Source organism: Phyllostomus discolor, chromosome 1, assembly GCF_004126475.2.
Source record: "Phyllostomus discolor isolate MPI-MPIP mPhyDis1 chromosome 1, mPhyDis1.pri.v3, whole genome shotgun sequence".
NCBI lineage: Eukaryota > Metazoa > Chordata > Mammalia > Chiroptera > Phyllostomidae > Phyllostomus > Phyllostomus discolor.
In genome coordinates, this window is record NC_040903.2 from 106726511 (window position 1) to 106746715 (window position 20205).

Genomic DNA, 20205 nt, shown 5'->3' on the forward strand with positions numbered 1-20205 from the left:
ATCCTTATGTTCAATATAAATACTTGACTCCATCCAAAATAATCAACCTTATTTTCAGTTTTTTTCTGCATCTTTAATTAGGCTGGTCTCAGATTGCTTCATGTGTGTTTTATTTTCCACATTTGGTGAGTGATGCATAAAATAAAAGTACTTTAACATACATGAGCTTATTTGGATCTTATAAGGATCCTACAGATATGTTAGAAGAGGGTTTATTATCCTTATCTTAGAGATAAAGAAATGACAGTTACCTAGAAGTTAAGAGATTTGTTTAAGATCACTGGCTAGTAAATGCCTGAAGCAGATCCCATTTCCCCTGACTCCTGAATAAGAACTCTGTACAGTGTACCACCTGTGAGACCTAGCAAGGTATGTAGTGGGTGGTCAAAAAGTTAATTGATATATACTATTCATACTATAATTCTTCTAATAGAATAAATTGTGAAGGACAGAGGGTAGGTTGTAGAAGATTCTGATGAGTACTGTGGATGTGGGACAATGTGTCAAATGAGTGATTTTTGTAGCTTTTGTTTTTCAGAATTGCCTAGATACATTTACCTCTTGTGATATTCCAGAGCCCTTCGTTGGTATTATGCTTATGTTCTTTTTAAAATAAACCTTATTTTGTAGGTGTCTACGTAACTTGACATACTAGAATGCCCTTGTGAACTTTAATCTTTCTAACAGTAACAATTTTTCTTAAAATGCTGTCAAATAATTCTCAATAAATATTTGTTGAATGAGTAAGTGAATGTATCTTCTGCTTTTTAAAGTAAGCGTGGTTCTATATTTTATCGTTTATTCTGTATCTGTGTCTATATATCCTAAAGCACAAAAATGAAATAATGATTTTTTGTTTTTTATGTGAAACTTGAGTTAAATCTCATTTGTTTTAAAGAATATTTCCAAATGAATGTGAAAACCTTAACAGTTTAACTAGAGATATCTATGCTTTATGTGTGGCCTACCCTGAACCCCTTGGAGAAAGACTTTATACAGAAACTAAGATTTTTTTGGAAAATCACGTACGGCATTTACACAAGGTAAGGAATGATACATACATGCTATAAATACATTTGTAGCTGCATAGTTATTTGCTAAGTTCACTGTTTTTCAGTCCAGAATTTAGATCAAGTAAAGGCATATTTGTTTTATTTCCTAAATAGCATTTTTCTAGTTATATATATTTAAGATCTATGAGTCAAGCACTGTGCTGTTAGGTTCTCACAAGGGAAATTAGTATAGTTGTTCAAGATCATATAATCAGCAAATGAAAAATCAGGGTTTCAAATCAAGGTTTGTTTACCTTTAAAATGTGCTTCTATGCCCTCTGGATAGAACCAGGTTTTCTCTTAATGTTGCTTCCCACCTCTTGGCGAATCTCTATTATTTTCAACTTTTTGCTTCCTCTTCATATCCTATGTAAAGTCTTACAAAAGCCTAAAATTAAAAAGGGAAATGCTAAATTTAAAAGCATGAGAGGAACTATTTCTGACCAGTATTTTTGGCTAGTATGCCATGTGTATGAGGGCAACATCACAGACTTGATCTGTACATAAACAATAAATTTGCAGTATTTGACTGTAGACAGCATTTCTAACTTAACCTACTGATCTTCTCAAGGAGCTGAATGAGATCATTTATTGTCTGGGCTAGCAACTCAGACTCGACCTTTTAGTAGACCATAGACAACTCACATAATCTATTTTAAGTATCTTTATCTATATAATGGAGATAAAACAACACAATCTAATGCCTAACCCTGAACAAAGCTTGGAGGATAAGTTTTTAAAGTGGTAATAACTCATAAGTAGTGCTTGATCACGTGATAGTTTCTTTCAAACATTCAGAGGAAGTGCTGCACTTTTTGTTGTATATGGTAGACAGTATTCTGGTATGTACACACATAGTTCATGAAAGCAGTGTTGGTAACATACTTTCAATTGGTTTTAAAGTTAGTTTTAAAGTTAAAGTTCTGTTGTTAGCTAGTGAGCTTTGTTTATACTATAATTGATAGCTATGATGCATTTACGATACAATTTTATATTTTAGAATAAGTTGTAAGTGTAACTTTTTAAAAACTTCAAAGTAATCTTAGATTTATAGAAAAGTTGCAAAAATAGTATAGAGAGTTCTTATATACTTTTATTCAGCTTCTTAATGTTAATGCTTTGCATTATAGTGGTATGATATTAAAATTAAGAAATTAACATTGGTATAATTGTTTGATTTTTAAAATGGTGTATGATTATACACTATATGTTCTTATATCCAGTGATAAAAAAGTTGGCTCGTGTATAGATGACAAAGTAAATTGTTAATGTAGCCAAAAAAATCAGTTTCACCTGTGAGAAGAAAATTTGATTTGGTTGAGGGAGGGAACTTTTTAAATTAATGAAGTACTTACTACATTACCATTATAGATAATTCAGGATATACCGATAAACAAAAAGAATAAAATAAACATCACCAACAACATAATGCCACAATTAACCATTGTTAATATTTATGATATATCTATATTTAAATATATCTCTTTTGGTACATATGTAATTTGATTTGATAATTCCTGTAATGCATACTTTTCCTTTGTGCAGACTTCCAATTTTTGTTAGAAAATTGAGTTATGTTATACACTTTGTAGTGTGCTTTTTGTTTTTAATGATATTGTAAGTCTCTCTTTATTTGTCAGTAAATAGACTTTTGTAATCCTGGCAATGACAATAAAATTTTTCGTGGTGTGGAGATACTGTGATTTGTTTAAATGTTTTTATATTGCTGGACATGTACATTATTTCCAATTTATATAATTTGTTATCAATAATACTTCTGTGAACATAGTTGTGACTAAATTATTTTTGTGTAACCAAAGTTTTGTAGGATAAATTCCTAGACTTGGAATTTACTGTGTTCTAAGTCAAGAACATTTTTTACTGTTTTTGACATATAATAACAAATTTTTCTTGGGCTTATATTGTTTCAAACAAGCAACAGTACTTCCTAAGGGCACTCTATTCCCTAGGATTATTAATAGTTGCTGTTTATAATTTATTTACCAATAAGATTGGCAAGAAAAGCATGATTTATAGGTTATTTCTATTGTCCTGAGCCTTAATTGTTAAAATTCCAAGTTTAAAAGCATTGCATTAGATAATTAGTTAGATGAAAGTTGAGGTCAAGATTTCTTAAGGTTACATGGACAGTTAGTTAATGAAAGAACTGAGAACTGCCAGCCAAGATGGAGGCATAGGTAGATACACTGTGCCTCCTTGCACAACCAAAATAAGGACAACAATTTAAAAACAAAAAACAATCAGAACTGACAGAAAATCAAACTCTATGGAAGTCCGACAACCAAGGAGTTAAAGAAACATTCATCCCGACTGGTAGGAGGGACGAAGTGGGGCTGGGGAGAGTGGGGGCAGCCAAGGCAGAGAGAGCTCGCAGCAAAGCAGCAGCTGGCGGGCCCAGCAAGGCAGGGGATTGTGGAATGGGGCACAGCATGGAAGGTGGCTGGCAGACCAGGCGGTCCCATGTTTGCGTGCAGATAAACCAGGTGAAACTGGGGACTGAGACAGACCTCACAACCCAGGATCCCAGGGCTGGGGAAATAAAGCTTCAAACCACTGATTGAAAACACCTGTGGGAGTTGAGCTGCTAGGAGAAACTCCCAGTCTCACAGGAGAGTTCCTTGGAGAGACCCACAGGGTCCTAGAATGTACACAAACCCAACCACACGGGAAATCACCAGAAAGCCCAATTTGCTTGTAGGAAGCAGAGGAAGTGACTGAAATCCAGCAGAGAGCAGAGCAAATGCCATTGTTCCCTCTGGGATCCCTGCCCCACATACAGCATCACAACCTAGCTACGTGGGTTACCCTACCAGGGTGAATACCTACGGCTCTGCTGCTCACTATGTAACAGGTGCAACAAGACAGAAAAAATGGCCCAAACGAAAGAAAAGATCAAAGCTCCAGAAAAAATACAACTAAGCGACAAAGTAGCAGCCAACCTATCAGATACACAGTTCAAAACACTGGTAATCAGGATGCTCACAGAATTGGTTGAATTTGGTCACAAATTAGATGAAAAAATGAAGGTTATGCTAAGTGAAATAAAGGAGAATGTACAGGGAACCAATAGTGATGGGAAGGAAACTGCGACTCAAATCAACAGTGTGGACCAAAAGGAAAAAAGAAATATCCAATCAGAAAAGAATGAGAAAACAAGAATTTAAAAAAATAAGGAGAAGCTTAGGAACCTCCAGGATATCTTTAAATGTTCCAACACCCAAATCATAGGGGTACCAGAAGGAGAAGAGGAAGAGCAACAAGTGGAAAGGATATTTGAACAAATAATAAAGAACTTCCCCAATCTGGCAAAGGAAATAGACTTCCAGGAAGTTCAGGAAGCCCAGAGAGACCCAAAGAAGTTGGAACCAAGGAGAAACTCACCAAGGCACATCATAATTAGATTACATCTTAAAAGCAGCAAGAGAAAAGGAGAAAGTTACCTGCAAAGGAGTACCCATTAGACTGTCAGCTGATTTCTCAAAAGAGACCTTACAGGCAAGAAGGAGCTGGAAAGAAGTATTCCAAGTCATGAAAGGCAAGGACCTACATCCTAGATTGCTCTATCCAGCAAAGCTTTCATTTAGAATGGAAGGGCAGATAAAGTGCTTCCTAGATAAGGTCAAGTTAAAGGAGTTCATCATCACCAAGCCCTTATTTTATGAAATGTTAAAGGGATTTATCTAAGAAAAAGAAGATAAAAAAATGTATAGTGAAAGGACAGCAAACTCACAATTACTAACAACCACACCTAAAACAAAAACAAAAGCAAACTAAGCAAACAACTTGAACAGGAACAGAGCCACAGAAATGGAGATTACAGGGAGGGTTATCAACAGGGGAGTGAGTGGGAGGAGGAGAAAGGGGGAAAGGTACAGAGAATAAGTAGCATAGATGGTAAGTAGAAAATAGGGGGAGGGTAAGAATAGTATGGGAAATGTAGAAGCTAAAGAACTTACATGTATGATACATGGACATGAACTAAAGGGGGGGAATGTGGGTGGGAGAGGGTGTGCAGGGTGGAGGGGATTGAAGGGGGAAAATGGGACAACTGTAATAGCATAATCAATAAAATATATTTAAAAAAAATAGGAGGACCTGAGATCCCCTGAATATCAGTCCAGTATATTTTTATGGTTAGACTAGATTTACCTTAAAAATAATGTTTAAAAGTTAGACCTCAATTTTTGGTTTGATTTTCATTTTCAAAAAGTAATCACTTTTGCCCTGGCTGAGTGGTTGAGGTGGTTGAATCGTTGTCTGTACACCAAAAGGTTGCAGGTTTGCTGCTTGTCAGGGCACATACCTAGATTGTGGGTTTGATCCCCAGTCGGGGCTTGTACAGGAGGCAACCAGTCGATGTTTCTCTTTCACATTGATGTTTCTCTCTGTCTCTCTATCTCTCTCCACTCCCCTCCTTCCCTCTCTTCTTTTCCCCCTCCTCTCCCTCCTCCCTCCTCTCTCTAAAAATCAATAAACATATCCTCAGGTGATAATTAAAACATAATAAAAATAGGCTGCGTTTTTAAAAATTTTATTTTAGTCATTCAAGTACAGTTAAAATAGGCTTCTTTTGAGTAAATTTTTAAAAACTTGGGGAATGTAGAAAATCAGTTTGCATAAAAAAGTGTTATTTACATAGTAATTTGGAGTAATGATATAATTGTATCAGGCTGATTTACTAATATACTTAGCAGGCCGATCAGATGTGATGGGTTTGAGGAAACACATAGAGACATGGCAATAGAATTACATTCTGGATGAACTAATATTAGTATATTCTAGCCCAAAGAGAGCATCACACCATTACATGTCCTTTTATCTTAGAGAATAAACCAATTTACTCTCTAATATGGATGCTTCACTTTTATGTCTAAGACTCACATTGTTTTCTAGTTGTTTCATTGTTACTAAAGGTAGTTAAATTAGAGTGGAATTTGTAAGTGCAAGTTATAATGCTTAAATTATGTCAGTTACTTTAGAATATTAACTTGATAAATTTACAGTTTATAAATGAAAATTAATAGCTTTTTACAAGTAAAAATATTTTTCTTTCTTATATAGAGAGTTCTGGAGTCTGAAGAGCAAGTACTTGTTATGTATCATAGGTATTGGGAGGAATACAGCAAGGGTGCAGACTATATGGACTGCTTATATAGGTAAGTATGCTTTTAAACTCGGGCAGTCTAAACAGTATTTCTTGTGTTCATAATGGAAGGGTTTCAAAAAAAAAACAACAACAACAACTACCTACTACCCATTGAAATACACAAAACTAGAGCATTTTCTGCCATATAGACTTCTCGGCTATGGAAAAGATCTGCAGTCTGGGTCATGTGGGTATTTGGGAGCTAGGCTGTATGTGGGAAGTTATTCTGTGACAAGTGTATTCAATAGTATAGCTCTATTTCTTCAGCTTATTTGGAACTACATGGTACATGTTAAATCTCAACAGAAATCCAAAGTGAAACCTTAGTTTGGATGAAACTTAGCAGAGTAAATCTAAGCCCACGTTCCCCTTCAGTAGGCTTGACTCTAGGATCCAGTGTTTTATGTCATGGAAACACTATTAGTTAAAGTACTCAGCAGTTTTCCTTTTGAATTTCCACCCTCTCTAGGCATTTTGAATTACCTCCAGTGTCATAATGCCCCATGACTTTGTCTTTCTGCCTTTCCTCATGCTATTCTCTCTCTCTCAACTGCTTTTCTCCCTTTTTTTGAATGACTAATTCTGATGTATTTTTCCACATTCCCCTCTTTGGACTTCCTTCCCCACCTCTGCCCAGTCTCCTGCTTAGATCTTTTATGTTAACTGCCATACCTGCGAGTTCCATGGTATCTGCTGGTCCTCTTTAACCTGTTCATGTAGACAATGGAAAGAAGTACTTAGGTACGGAAGGCAGAGAACTATTTATTCGGTGGATAAATAAGAAATAGTGCCATTAGTACCTGGGCCATTCACATTTGGACATGTGGTATGTGCTCTTGAAATGGTTGTGGCTGTGATGCATGCAGTGATAGTTCACCCTGTGCATGCCACAGACATACCTTTGCCTTATTTTCTCACTGGGGAGATGCCGAAGAGTAGAGCTGGTCTCAAAGCATTATCTGCACAGTGATACCATGCAGGAATACCACACTGGGGCCAAGGCTTGGTTTTCTTGGTGTGTTTGTCCTTTGCTTGACTGGTTCACGTTCCCTTAGGTTTTTTAACAATACTGGAGTTTATTCACTGTAAGTTGTCTCTATTAGAAACTGGAGCTTATTTCTAATGGCCAGTAGTTTTTATTTCTTCTTAGAAGAGCAAAATGCAGTAAAACCAGAAACCAGCTATTGCTGACAAGCACAGCATTTACTGTTGGCATTGGCTTTTATAAAGCAGTGTATTTGTTAAACATCCTGACATTTGATGTTTTTTTCCCCACTCATCCACCAAAGTGAGGTAGTCATAAATAGAACTTTAACAATTCCCCAACTAAATTGTGGGAGAGAGTTGGGGTAATTTTAAGGGTAAGAGCATGCATGCCTTTGCCTTGCTGGGAATTTTGGGTCACTGGTATGGAAATAACAAGAGTATTCAGATTGTGTGCCATGGAATGGAATCTCTCTTTAGCTGGGACAGTTCAGTAAAGATTTAAGTTGTTTTTCTATTCTTCATTTTTTAGGACATAATTTTCTTGGTTTTCCTGTATTTATGTTTACCAAAATCAATTTGATACTATTTAAATTAAAACTATTAACTTAGTACATTAATGAGTTTTTATTATAATTTGCAGTCTATACGATATCCATGTATGCGTGAATGTACATAAAATGGTATGAGATAGTTAGTGTCTTCGTCTTTATAGGTGAGTAAACTGAGGGTTGGAGAGGTTAAATGACTTTGCTTAAGGGCTCAGCTAAAAAAAGCACAAGGGCAGGATTTAAACCCAGATCAGTCTGATTAAATCCATTTAACTTCTTCATTCTGCCCTAGTCTCATTCTAGATGCTCTTTTAGTTACTTATGTAGATTCTATTCTCTTCCCTTTTCTCACACAACATGTTTTTTCTAGGATGATCTCAGTTACTCCTGGTTTTAGCTACAACCTACATATTGATAGCCACCAAAATATTTATTTATCCCACACAGTTTAAGTTTCAGAGGAGTGTTTCTACTTAGCTTTCTATATCTCCAGGATGTTCTATGAGTACGTACATTGTACTACTGCAGGTTTTCAAAACTGGGCTGATTATATCTTCTCCATGCACACTGTTCCAGCATGACTAATTTTAATGAATGGTAGTACTGTATGCCTAGACATATATGCCAGAAGTCTCAGTTATCCTTTACTTAAGGTTTTCCTCTCCACCTGACCCCTACTGGTTGACTCTTCCAAATATCTCTAAAATTCATTATTTTTTTTTTGCACTGCTATAGCTCAAGCTTTTTATCATTCCTCACCAGGACTGTTAATGGTAAAGTCCCAGTAATTAGTTCCCATTTTTTATTTCTAATTTATTCTATTTGGTAAACTTCTACTATCTAAAGTGCAAATTTGATCAGTGTCTAACCTTTTCTTTACTCAGATTTAATTTATAAAATGGATGTGCATTAGCATAGATGACTTAAAGAATCTGATTTTAAAGAAAAACAATGATCCCTGGCTGGTATAGCTCAGTGGATTGAGTGCAGGCCTGCAAACCAAAGGGTTGCTGGTTCAATTCCCAGTCTAGGGCACATGCCTGGGTTGTGAGCCAGTCCCCAGTGGGGGGGTGCATGGGAGGCAACCACACATTGATGTCTCTCTCCCTCTCTTCTTCTCTTCCCCTCTAAAAATAAATAAATAAAGTCTTTAAAAATAAAGAAAAATAATGATATTTATGCCCCACCTTTCCCAATACTACATATCTGTTTAGACCTTACTGGCCCTTGAAGTACAATACTTAAAGTATTAGCTTGAGAATTAACAACTCTTGAAATCCAGTAAGTATTAGCATGAGAATAATTTTTGTAATGGAATTTTCTAAGATAGGTTAAAAAGCCTGATTTCTTAGAGGCTTTCTAAGTATTCTTGCCAAATACCATTGTGTTACTGTTCATACTGCAGAAAAGCAAGGATACTTACTAACCACTTTGTTGACAGAATAAACTGTAAGAACATGTACTTTGCATTATACCTAAGCAGAACAAAAAGGTATTATCTGTGTGATAAACTATTTTAAGAAATTATTATCTGATAATAAGTTATCTAGCAATTTTCTTTTATGATTTTTAGAACATGTCTATTTGAAAAACAAGTATGTAGTTAATATTGTAAAATACCATAGTGGCTTAGAAATTAAAAATGGTATTGATATAAAATGAAAATTGTACTGTTTACATTTTAAATTAAAGAATTTATTTTGAAATAATTTTCTTTAAATCATTTAAAAATGCTGTGTATCAAGCTTAACCTATCAAGAGTAGAAATCTGGAATAAGAAAGATATATTTAGTGTGTTAGTTTAGATTTTTATTCCATGAAGGGGAGAGAATAGTGACTTGTCCTATCAGATATAAACATATAAAGCTCCATTGAAACCGTGTCCTGGTCAGGAACAGGCACATGATCTTTAGGACAGATTAGTGGATTCAGACCTGCAGAACTAGCAACTGCTTCTTCAGAGCTAACAAACCACTGTTCTGAGAAGTTTACACTTACTATGTAGGTATAAAGGAGCTACTGGAGGATTTTGAATGGGGAAGTGACATCATGAAAGCAGAATTTTTAGATGAGTTGGAGATGCCACAAACTGGAAGTAGAAACCAATTGTGAGAATGTTACATGTGATCCAACTGGAGAGTACAGAAATGGCATTGGAAGTGAAAAGGAAACTCAAGAAGGAGATGATGAATAGTTAGTAGGACATAAAGACCAACTGATTAAAAAAGGCAAACTGGAAGGATGGGATAAGTGAGATTACTGGGGTAGCCATGATACCATTGTCCCAAAAAGAAGCTAGTTTGGAGCAAAGGATCCATAGAGAAAGACACATAAATGATAAAGATAGGAGACTTAAGTTCCCTCTCCTTGGGGCACATATGCCATTACTGAAATATTATATTTGTTGATGTTGGTATATTCTATCAGATGTGCAAGCTCTGTGTGGGTGGAGACCACATTTTCATTTTTCATCTCTGTCCCCAGTGCCTTGCATAGTACTTGCCATAAAGTATACACTTAGGCAGTACTTGTTGAATGAGAGAGAGCGGGATAACTCATGAGTTTCTGTGCTAGTTCTGCCACTTATTAGCAGATTGACCTTGGCAAGTTCTTTAAGCTAAGCTACAATTTTCATATATATGAAGTTAGGATTGTGATAGTACTGCATATATATCTATCTCATGGTATTCAGCTGTGTAAAATGCATAGGGCTATGTCTGACACATGATAACATACTCAATAAATGTTAGTGATTATTTGTATTTCCTGTCATTACTGGATCTTATGATCTGGCTCCAGGCTGCTTTTCCAAGTTTGTGTTCTAGTATTAGCTTTTGCTGTCCCAGCTTTCTGAAATGTTACCCATTTATTTTTTCAGTAATTCATTGAAGAAGTAATTTTTCAGAACTTCAGAGTTGCCTGCCACTGTTCTAGATGCAGTGTCCAAGACATGGTCCTTGCCTGCAGACCTATTCTAGAGGGGAGAGGGATGGACAGAATGAGCAAACACATAGCAGAACAGGATTATTTCACATAGTAGCAAGTACCATGAAAAAAATAGAACAATTGTGTGTCAGATAGTTCTTTATTGGGGGTGGGAAGTTAAGGGTTTTGCTTTGTTTGTTTGCCTGGACTAAGTGGCTTTATTAGAGAAAGCCAGGATTACAAAACACATAAGAGTTGGTTTGGGGGCCCTTCTTGCCAAATATGGGTACAAAATGGACAAAGTGCTGGTTAAACCCCATCTGCTGCTTGGCCTAACCAGTCTTCATTTTCTTTTGTTTGGCCATTTTGGGAGTCTTACCTCTTTCCCAGCACAGGCCAGGGAACCATGGACTTTACCTCTAAGCACGCAGCTGGCTACTTGCAGAGTGGTCAGAACCCTCACCCCACACTGGCCCGGGGCAATGTCCTTGTCTAGGGGGTGTGCCTGCCAGGAGCACAACTTGATCTGGAAGCATTCCCTCCAGAGAGGCTGTGTGAGCCTTGATCTGGGTGACCAGCTCTTAGCTGGTCACCTCCAGGGTGTGTAGCTGCTAGGTGAGAACAGAGAATTGAATGTCAGCAGCCTCTGCAGGTAACTACTTTCAGCTAGAATCAAGACAGAGAAAGGAGCAAGGGCACACATGTCCTCACTGCCTGCTGTATACCACGTCTCTCAGGGTTAATTTGGATTGGGGTCAGGTCTGGCCTGAGAGAGAGGGCTGTTTGAACTGAGACCTAAATGACAGAGCCAGAGATGAAAATATCTGGGATAGAGCCTTTCAGGCATTTCATGTCTATCCCAGATACTCTATTTCAGGTAGAAAAAAGCAGTTCTCTTTGGTGTTTACTTCTGTCTTTCAATCCTATTCTTCTTTCCCCTGCTGGAAGGCATGGTTGGAAACCCTGCATGAAATTATGAGGGTTACATAGTGAAGGAAAAATAATAACGTGACTTTGTTAATGTATGGGCAGAGGAGACTAAATGTCAAATGGAATACCTAGGTTGTAAGCCTTGGGAGTACAGAGGCTTGAAGTTAGTGCATGTGGGAGTGGAACCTCTGTAAATGGTTGTGGCTATGCCACTTTGGAGTTAATTCCAGGAATTATGTATTTCATCACCTCTTTAGAATTGTTGGAGTTAGGCAGTTGAAATTTTTGTTGTCTTTACTTTCAGTGTTGGTTGTCTGTAAATGTTAAGTGGATGTTCATTTTATGCAGTGAACATTAGAAAGTGTGTGTTTTAATATGAGATTTCATGGTTGTTGCCTAAATATTTGCATTGTCAATAGCTATTTAGTATATTGGCAGAACCTTTCAGGTGAATAGGTTTTTTTTTTTATTGTGAACATTAGAGACATTGTAGTGAAATCTGGGATGGTAAAATAGTGAGTGTGTAAATATTACAGGCTCTTTCTATACATTTTATTTAATTTTAGAACTCTATTCATCTCAGTAATTCTTAGAATTTATCACAGTTTTTAGTCTTAGAATATATTGAAACAATTTCTTTTTTTAAAGTATGTTTTATTGATTATGTTATTACAGCTGTCCCAGTTTTTTTCTCCCCTTTATCCCCCTCTGCCCTGTACCACCCCTCCCTCCAGCATTCCCTCCTTTCCTTAGTTCATGTCCATGGTTCATACTTGTAAGTTCTTTGGCTTCTCCATTTCCCGTACTATTTGTAACCTCCCCCTGTATAATTTATGCCTACCAATTATGCTTCTTATTCCCTGTAGCTTTCCCCCTCTTCTCCCCTGCCCCCTCATGCTGATAACGTTTCATGTAATCCCCATTTCTGTGATTTTGTTCCTGTTCTAGTGGTTTGCTTAGTTTGTTTTTGTTTTTGATTGTTTAGGTTCAGTTGTTGATAGTTGTGAGTTTGTTCATTTTGTTCTTTTCCTATTTCTTAGATAAATCCTTTTTTTAAAATTATATTTTATTGATTATGCTATTACAGTTGTCCCATTTCCCCCTTCACTCCCCTCCACCCTGTACACCCTCTCCCACCCACTTCCCCCCCTTTAGCTCATGTCCATGTGTCATACTTATAAGTTCTTTAGTTTCTACATTTCTCATACCATTCTTACCCTCCCCCTATCTATTTTCAACCTACAATCTATGCTACTTATTCTCTGTACCTTTTCCCCCTCTCTCCTCCTCCCACTCCCCTGTTGCTAACCCTCCATGTGATCTCCATTTCTGTGGTTCTGTTCCTGTTCTAGTTGTTTGCTTAGTTTCTTTTGGTTTTGCTTTAGGTGTGGTTGTTAATAATTGTGAGTTTGCTGTCCTTTTACTATACGTGTTTTTTCTTTATCTTCTTTTTCTTAGATAAGTCCCTTTAACATTTCATAAAATAAGGGCTTGGTGATGATGAACTCCTTTAACTTGACCTTATCTGAGAAGCACTTTATCTGCCCTTCCATTCTAAATGAAAACTTTGCTGGATAGAGTAATCTGGGATATAGGTCCTTGTCTTTCATGACTTGGAATACTACTTTCCAGCCCCTTCTTGACTGTAAGGTCTCTTTTGAGAAATCCGCTGACAATCTGATGGGAACTCCTTTGTAGGTTACTGTCCCCTTATCTCTTGCTGCTCTAGAATTCTCTCCTTCATTTTTACCTTGGCTAATGTAATTATGATGTGCCTTGGTGTGTTCCTTCTTGGGTCCAACTTCTTTGGGACTCTCTGAGCTTCCTGGACTTCCTGGAAGTCTATTTCCTTTGCCAGAATGGGGAAGTTCTCCTTTTTTATTTGTTCAAATATGTGTTCAATCTGTTGCTCTACCTCTTCCCCTTCTGGTACCCCTATAATTCGGATGTTGGAACGTTTAAAGATGTCCTGAAGGTTCCTAAGCTTCTCCTCGTTTTTTTGAATTCTTATTTCTCTATTCTTTCCTGTTTGGTGGTTTCTTTCTTCCTCCTGGTCCACTCTATTGTTTTGAGTCCCAGTTTTCTTCCCATCACTACTGGTTCCCTTGTGCATTTTCCTTCATTTCTTTTATGGTAACCTGCATTTGTTCATCTAATTTGCGACCAAAATCAACCAATTCTGTGAGCTTCCTGATCACCAGTGTTTTGAACTGTGCATCTGATAGGTTAGCTATCTCTTGGTCACTGAAAAGGATGAGTTTTGTGGCACTGATTTGTTCTTCTGTTTGAGCCATCTCTCTCTCTCTCTCTCTCTCTTTTTTTTTGGTCTGGTCACTCCTGCTATGGTGAGAGACAGAGCCTTAGGTGTTCACAGGGCTGGGCACCCCAGTCACTAGATTGTGATGTTGTATGTGGGGGCGGGCGTCAAGAGGAAACAATGGAGGTAGCTCCATTCTCTGTGGGACCTCAGTCCCTTCTCTGGGATCCTGGGTTGCTCACTCTGCCCTGCTCTACAATCGCCACCTCACTGGGTCTGCCAGCTGCCGCTTGTGTACTCAGGGCCCACCCACTGCGATCTTGCACGCTCCAGATGCCTTATGCGCTCCCGGTTGCCTTATGCACCCAATTCTCCCTGTTCTCTGCGCCGCGCCCTGCGCCTGGCTGCTCGTCTCAGCCCCTCCTACCGGGTCTATTTCAACTTGTTAGCTGTCCGACTTCCATTCAGATAAATTTTCTGTCAGTTCTGGGTGTTATTCTGCCTCTAAATTGTTGTTGTTCCAATCTTGGTTGTGTGTGGAGGTATGGTGAGTCCACCTATGCCTCCATCTTGGCCAGAAGTCAGATAAATCCTTTTAACATTTTATATAATAAGGGCTTGGTGATGATGAACTCCTTTAACTTGACCTTATCTGGGGAGCATTTTATCTGCCCTTCCTTTCTAAATGATAACTTTGCTGGATAGAGTCATCTTGGATGTAGGTCCTTGTCTTTCATGACTTGGAATACTTCTTTCCAGCCTCTTCTTGCCTGTAAGTTTTCTTTTGAGAAATCAGCTGATAGTTTTATGGGAACTCCTTTGTAGGTAACTGTCTTCTTTCTTCTTGCTGCTTTTAAGATTCTCTCCTTATCTTTAATTTTGGGTAACTGAATGATGATGTGCCTTGGTGTGTTTCCTTTTGGGTCCAGTTTCTTTGGGACTCTGAGCTTCCTGGACTTCTTGGAAATCCATTTCCTTTTACAGATTGGGGGAAGTTTTCCTTCATTTTTTTTTCAAATAAGTTTTCCATTTCTTGCTCTTCCTCTTCTCATTCTGGCACCCCTATGATTCAGATGTTAGAGCACTTAAAGTTGTCTGAGTGGTTTGTAAGCCTCTCCTCATTTTTTAAAATTCTTGTTTCTACATTCTGCTGCAGTTGAATGTTTATTTCTTTTTGTTTAAAATTATTGATTTGAGTCCCAGTTTCTTTCCCTTCACTGTTGGTTCCCTGTATATTTTTCTTTATTTCACTTTGTGTAGCCTTCAATTCTTCCTTCATTTTGGGACCAAGCTCAGTCATTTCTGTGAGCATCCTGATTACCAGTGGTTTGAACTCTGCATCTGATAGGTTGTTTATCTCCTTGTTACTTAGTTCTTTTTCTAGAGTTTTGATCTGTTCTTTCACTTGGGCTATAATTCTTTGTCTCAGTGCACCTGTTACATTGTAACAGATAGAGCCTTAGGTGTTTTCCAGGGCAGGGCAACCGTCTTGGCTGGGTTGTGGTGCTCTCTGTTGGGGATGGGTCAGAATGGGAACAATGCTGCTTGCTGGGCTGTCACCCTGGTTTCCATCATTTCTGTTGCGCCCCACAAGTGGATTGTGCCCTTTCTGGTGCTAATTTGCAGGTGGGTGGGTTTGTGTACATTCTAGGGCCCCGTGTGAGACTGGGAGTTTCTCCTGGCCTTCACAAGCCCCACAGGTTTTTACAGCCAGAGGTTTTGACTCTAGTTTACCCTACTGAAACCCTGGGCTTATCTGAGCTAGAATGTGGGAGTGCCCTGTCTGCCAGCACCCCTTTACCTGCACAGTCTGCAGCCTTGCTGTGCATTGTCTCTGCCTGGCTGCCTGTCTTTGTCCCTCCTACCAGTCTGGATGAACAGTTCTTTCTTTCCTTGGTTGTTGGAGTTTCATGTAGTTTGATTTTTCTGGCAGTTCTGATGGCTTTTTGTTTTTAAATTGGTTGTTATCCTTCTTTTGGTTGTGTGAGGAAGTGAAGTGTTTCTACCTATGCCTCCAGCTGGTCAGGGACTGTGAAACAATTTCTATATAAAGCTGTTTTTCTCAGGTAGACAAAGTGATCTTGCTTCTTACTATCTATAACAATCAATTCCATTTTCTTACCCACTAATCGTGATTTTTGTTGTTTGTTTAAAACTGAAAAGTTATATTTTTCCTGGGGAAAAGTGTAAATTAGAGAACAGACCTGGCTGAGATCTTTTAACCATTTTCTGTTTAATTCTTTGCAAAGTAAATTTATCTTGACTTACAAGAATCTGGGAATGAACAAATGAGTTTGTTAAAAGCTTGTCTGTTGGATAGGAGCTATTGTGCTGTAAGACTTGGGATTTTTAGAGCAAAACCCTGGAGTTTTTTTAAAAAATTATTCATTTTAGAGAGAGAGAGAGAGTCATTGACTTGTTGTCCCATTTATTTATGCATATATGGGTTGCTTCTTGTATGTTTTCTGACTGAAGATTGAACCCTATAACCTTCGCATATCCAGACAATGCTCTAACCAATTAAACTACTTGGCCAGGGACCATTGAGTTTGTTTGTTTGTTTGTTTGTTTGTTTGTTTGTTTGTTTGTTTTAAGTGAGGCTGGGGTAATAGGGTTTTTTCCACTAGTCTAGAGGTCTTTTTTTTGTTTTTTTAAGATTCTGTTTATTTTTTAGAAAGAGAGGAGGGGAGGAAGAAAGGGAGAGAAACATCCATATGTGAATGAGGAACACTGATTGGTTGTCTCTTCCATGCCCCCAACCAGGGACCTAGCCCACAACCCAGGCATGTGTTCTGACTGAGAATCAAGCTGGCAACCTTTTGTTTTGCTTCTCAGGCCAGCACTTAATCCACTGAGCCACATGAGCCAGGGATAGAGAGGTCTTATTCTTTGTCTCTTAGGGCCTTGCACAGAAAGTTGGGCTGATAATTTTTATTTTTTTAAATTTTTACTTAATTTCTTTTGGATATATTACTGAACTGTTCTGTAGTTTATTTATAATCCTAAAATTATTGTTCCAGAGTTGCAAGTTATTTGTTTTTCTACTGATTTTGACATACTGTCAAATGATATTACATTTATTTTTCAGGTATCTAAACACCCAGTTTATTAAAAAAAATAAATTGACAGAAGCTGACCTTCAGTATGGCTATGGTGGTGTAGATATGAATGAACCACTTATGGAAATAGGAGAGGTAGGAAATTCCTTAATTTACTGGCAAATATGAGTGTTTTTACTTATTTAAGTAATTTGATTTACTGTCCTTTTTTAAACTGAGTTGACTATCAAAATTGTCAAAATTCAAAAAATAAATGTTAAGTAAATAAAATACTGTAATGACTTCTTAAGAATATTCAAGTAGATAAGAACAGCAGAAAAGATACGATGAGTATTGTTTTAATAATTAAGTTAATGGCAGTTTAATGGTTCTATTATGTGACAAAGCTGATGAAAAGTATTTAGAAATGTTGAGACTTGTAGTTACAAAGTGCAAAGGACATGGACATACATGAGAATCTGAAAGATAATAAATGCAAATTTATGGGTATAGCAAGATTTTTTTAACTTCTAAAAAGTAATTAAACTCAGAGTAACACAATGAAATGTGCAGTTTAATAATTCGGAATTTTGAGGTACAGTGCAAATTTAAATGTGGAAACTTACTTAATGTGTATATTATGAAAGAAATACTTTAGTATGTTTGTTTATCAATGTAATACATTTATTGAGCAACCAGACATTGTAGATTTAGTGGTGAACAGAGAGAAGGTTCCTGTCCTCACGGGGAAGCAGATATCAAATATATAATGAAATCAACTTTAAATTGTGATGAGTGTCAATGAAGGAAACAGCAAGATGCAGCATTAGTAGAGATTTAAAATAGAATAATCTTTTTGGAAAGAAATTTGTCAGTGTCTTTCAGTAGACTTTAAAATGTTTAATACCTATTGATTGACCATGTAATTCAAGGGCTACTAATCTATATACCATGAAAATAGTAAGTATAGAGGGGAAAAGTATTTGAAAGTTTTCCTTGCAATCCTTGCTAATATGTATGACTAATGGGTAAGAAATCTAAATTTCTGATAGCCAACAATAAAACTCACACATAGAAGAATATATCCAGTATGATTTTGTTATAAAGGCAGGCAAAGTAATAAATTAGTAGAGAAAATAGTTTATAGGCACTTTTAACAAAGGGGAAAATGGTTTATAAAAATAATTGGGCATACTATTTTATATTTAATAGGAATATAACTACAGAGGAAAAAAGGATATTCTGAAGCACATCAGTGAGAAATACCAAAATCTTAACAGTGGTTGTTTTAGTTATTAGGCTTATAAGTGAATATTTTACTTAATGTTTGTTCCTTATTATCAACACCATCAAGCCTGCTCCTTTTCCCAGAGGAAATCACTATAAACAATTTGGTTTATATCTTTTCTGAATGTTATGTGTACATTTGCATATAAATACTCATGTATATATAACATAATAGTTTTTATTGTATTTTAAACAATGTTGTTATACCATATTTAAAGTCCTCCAACTTGTATTATATACCTTTTTTGTTAACATGTTGAGGAATTCTTTTTGCATAAAGTTACTTTTTCATGAGAGCTTAATATTCTACATCAGGGATATAACAATAATTTATTAATTATACTATTCCTCTTTTAGTTTTTTGTTATTATAAACAATACTACAGTGAACATCATTGTTTATTTATTAAATGTTTTTTGAGCCCCTCTGTGTACCAGGCATTGTTTTATATGTTAGGAATACAGTAGTGAACAAACATAAAAATGTTACATACATGGAATGACATTTATGAACGCTTTATATACAGGCAGAGACTTTCATAGAGTGGGTACCTGGAAGTTGATTTTCTGCCAACTTGCCTTTCAAAGGCTTTACCAGTCCAACCGCAACTATAAAAATCTCATTTTCTTATGTATTACTTTCTGTTTTTCCCTGTTATTGCTATTTAAAAAGACAAAAAAGAAGGCAAAACTTGAAGGATGTTCCCTGTAAGAAGACATGCTTTCACTCATTTGAAATGGAATTACCCATGGATCAGAATAAAGTTACTCCGGGAAACAGAATAGAGAGGCTGAAGACAGACTTCTACCGCTATGGATGCATTTCACTTAGAAACAGGAGCAATCAGTTTTTGATGCTGAAATAATTTGTATGGAAAAAATATATTAGACTTTAAAGGCTGAAATGTGAAAGGAAAACTTTAAAACTTTTGGAAAACAGTATAGAACACCTTAAGATCTTATGACCATATCCTTATGACCTTAGGGTAAGGAGGGAGTTCTTTAAAACACACAAAAAATAAAACTGACGAAGGAAAAAATTGATAAATTTGAATACATTAAAATATAATATGTTTTTACTAAAAAACTACTGTAAAGAAACTCAAAAGTCCACAAACTGTGACAAACTGCAATATGTAAAACTATCAAGGGATTAATTTCTACAATATATAAAGAACTCCTAGGCTACATTAAGAACAAGACAAACATTAATGGGATAATGGGCAAAAAAAATGAATTTCACAGGAAAAAACTGAGATTCACAATAAACATATAAAAAGATGCCCAGTTTTATTTGAGAAAATGCCAGTTAAAGTTACAAAGAGACAACATTTTACATACAACAGATTGGCAAAGTCTGCTAAAGACGGTCAGTCACACATGTTGTCAAGGAACTTTCATTCATTGCTTATGCCCGTGTAAATTGGAAAACCACTTGACTCAGTAAAGGTGCATGTATTCCTAACCTTGTAGGGCATCATATTCACTCACAGGTGTATATCTGGGAATTTCTTACTTAATGTTCACCAGAAGATACATACAAGAATAGCAGCATTTTTTCTGAATAGCAAAAAAACTGGAATCACAAACATGTCATCAGCAGTAAAGAGGAAAAATAAATCATGGTGTACTTATACAATAGGATACTACATAGCAGTGTCAATGATTGAGCTATATATTGCTGTATTTTTCAATTCAGATGGAGTTCAATGACAGTTAAAATTTTAAAAATTATACATAGAAGAGTCTACAGCATGATTTTGTTATCAAGGTCAGAAGTGGTCAAATTCAAAATTATATGGGACTACTTACACATATGGTAGAATTATAAGCAAGGGAAAGAAGTAACACAAATTGAGGATAGTGAAAATCTGAGGGGTAATAGTAATGGTGAAGTCATATTTCGTAAACTTTGTTGGTGGATACAGGGGTGTTTTATTTAATTAGTCTTTAAACTGACATTCTTTTATGTTTGTATGAGAGGCTTTATAATTTAAAAATTAGCTTGGGCTAGA

General features: G+C 36.5%; 1 protein-coding gene across 1 annotated transcript in view; it reads left to right on the plus strand.

Moving 5' to 3' along the window:
- CUL2 (cullin 2) overlaps positions 1-20205 on the plus strand; it is a 129229-nt gene that overhangs the window by 50520 nt on the left and 58504 nt on the right. The window contains 3 exon segments of the mRNA XM_036027496.1: positions 941-1043; positions 6135-6229; positions 16955-17060. Of these exon segments, the coding sequence (XP_035883389.1) occupies positions 941-1043; positions 6135-6229; positions 16955-17060 (304 nt within the window).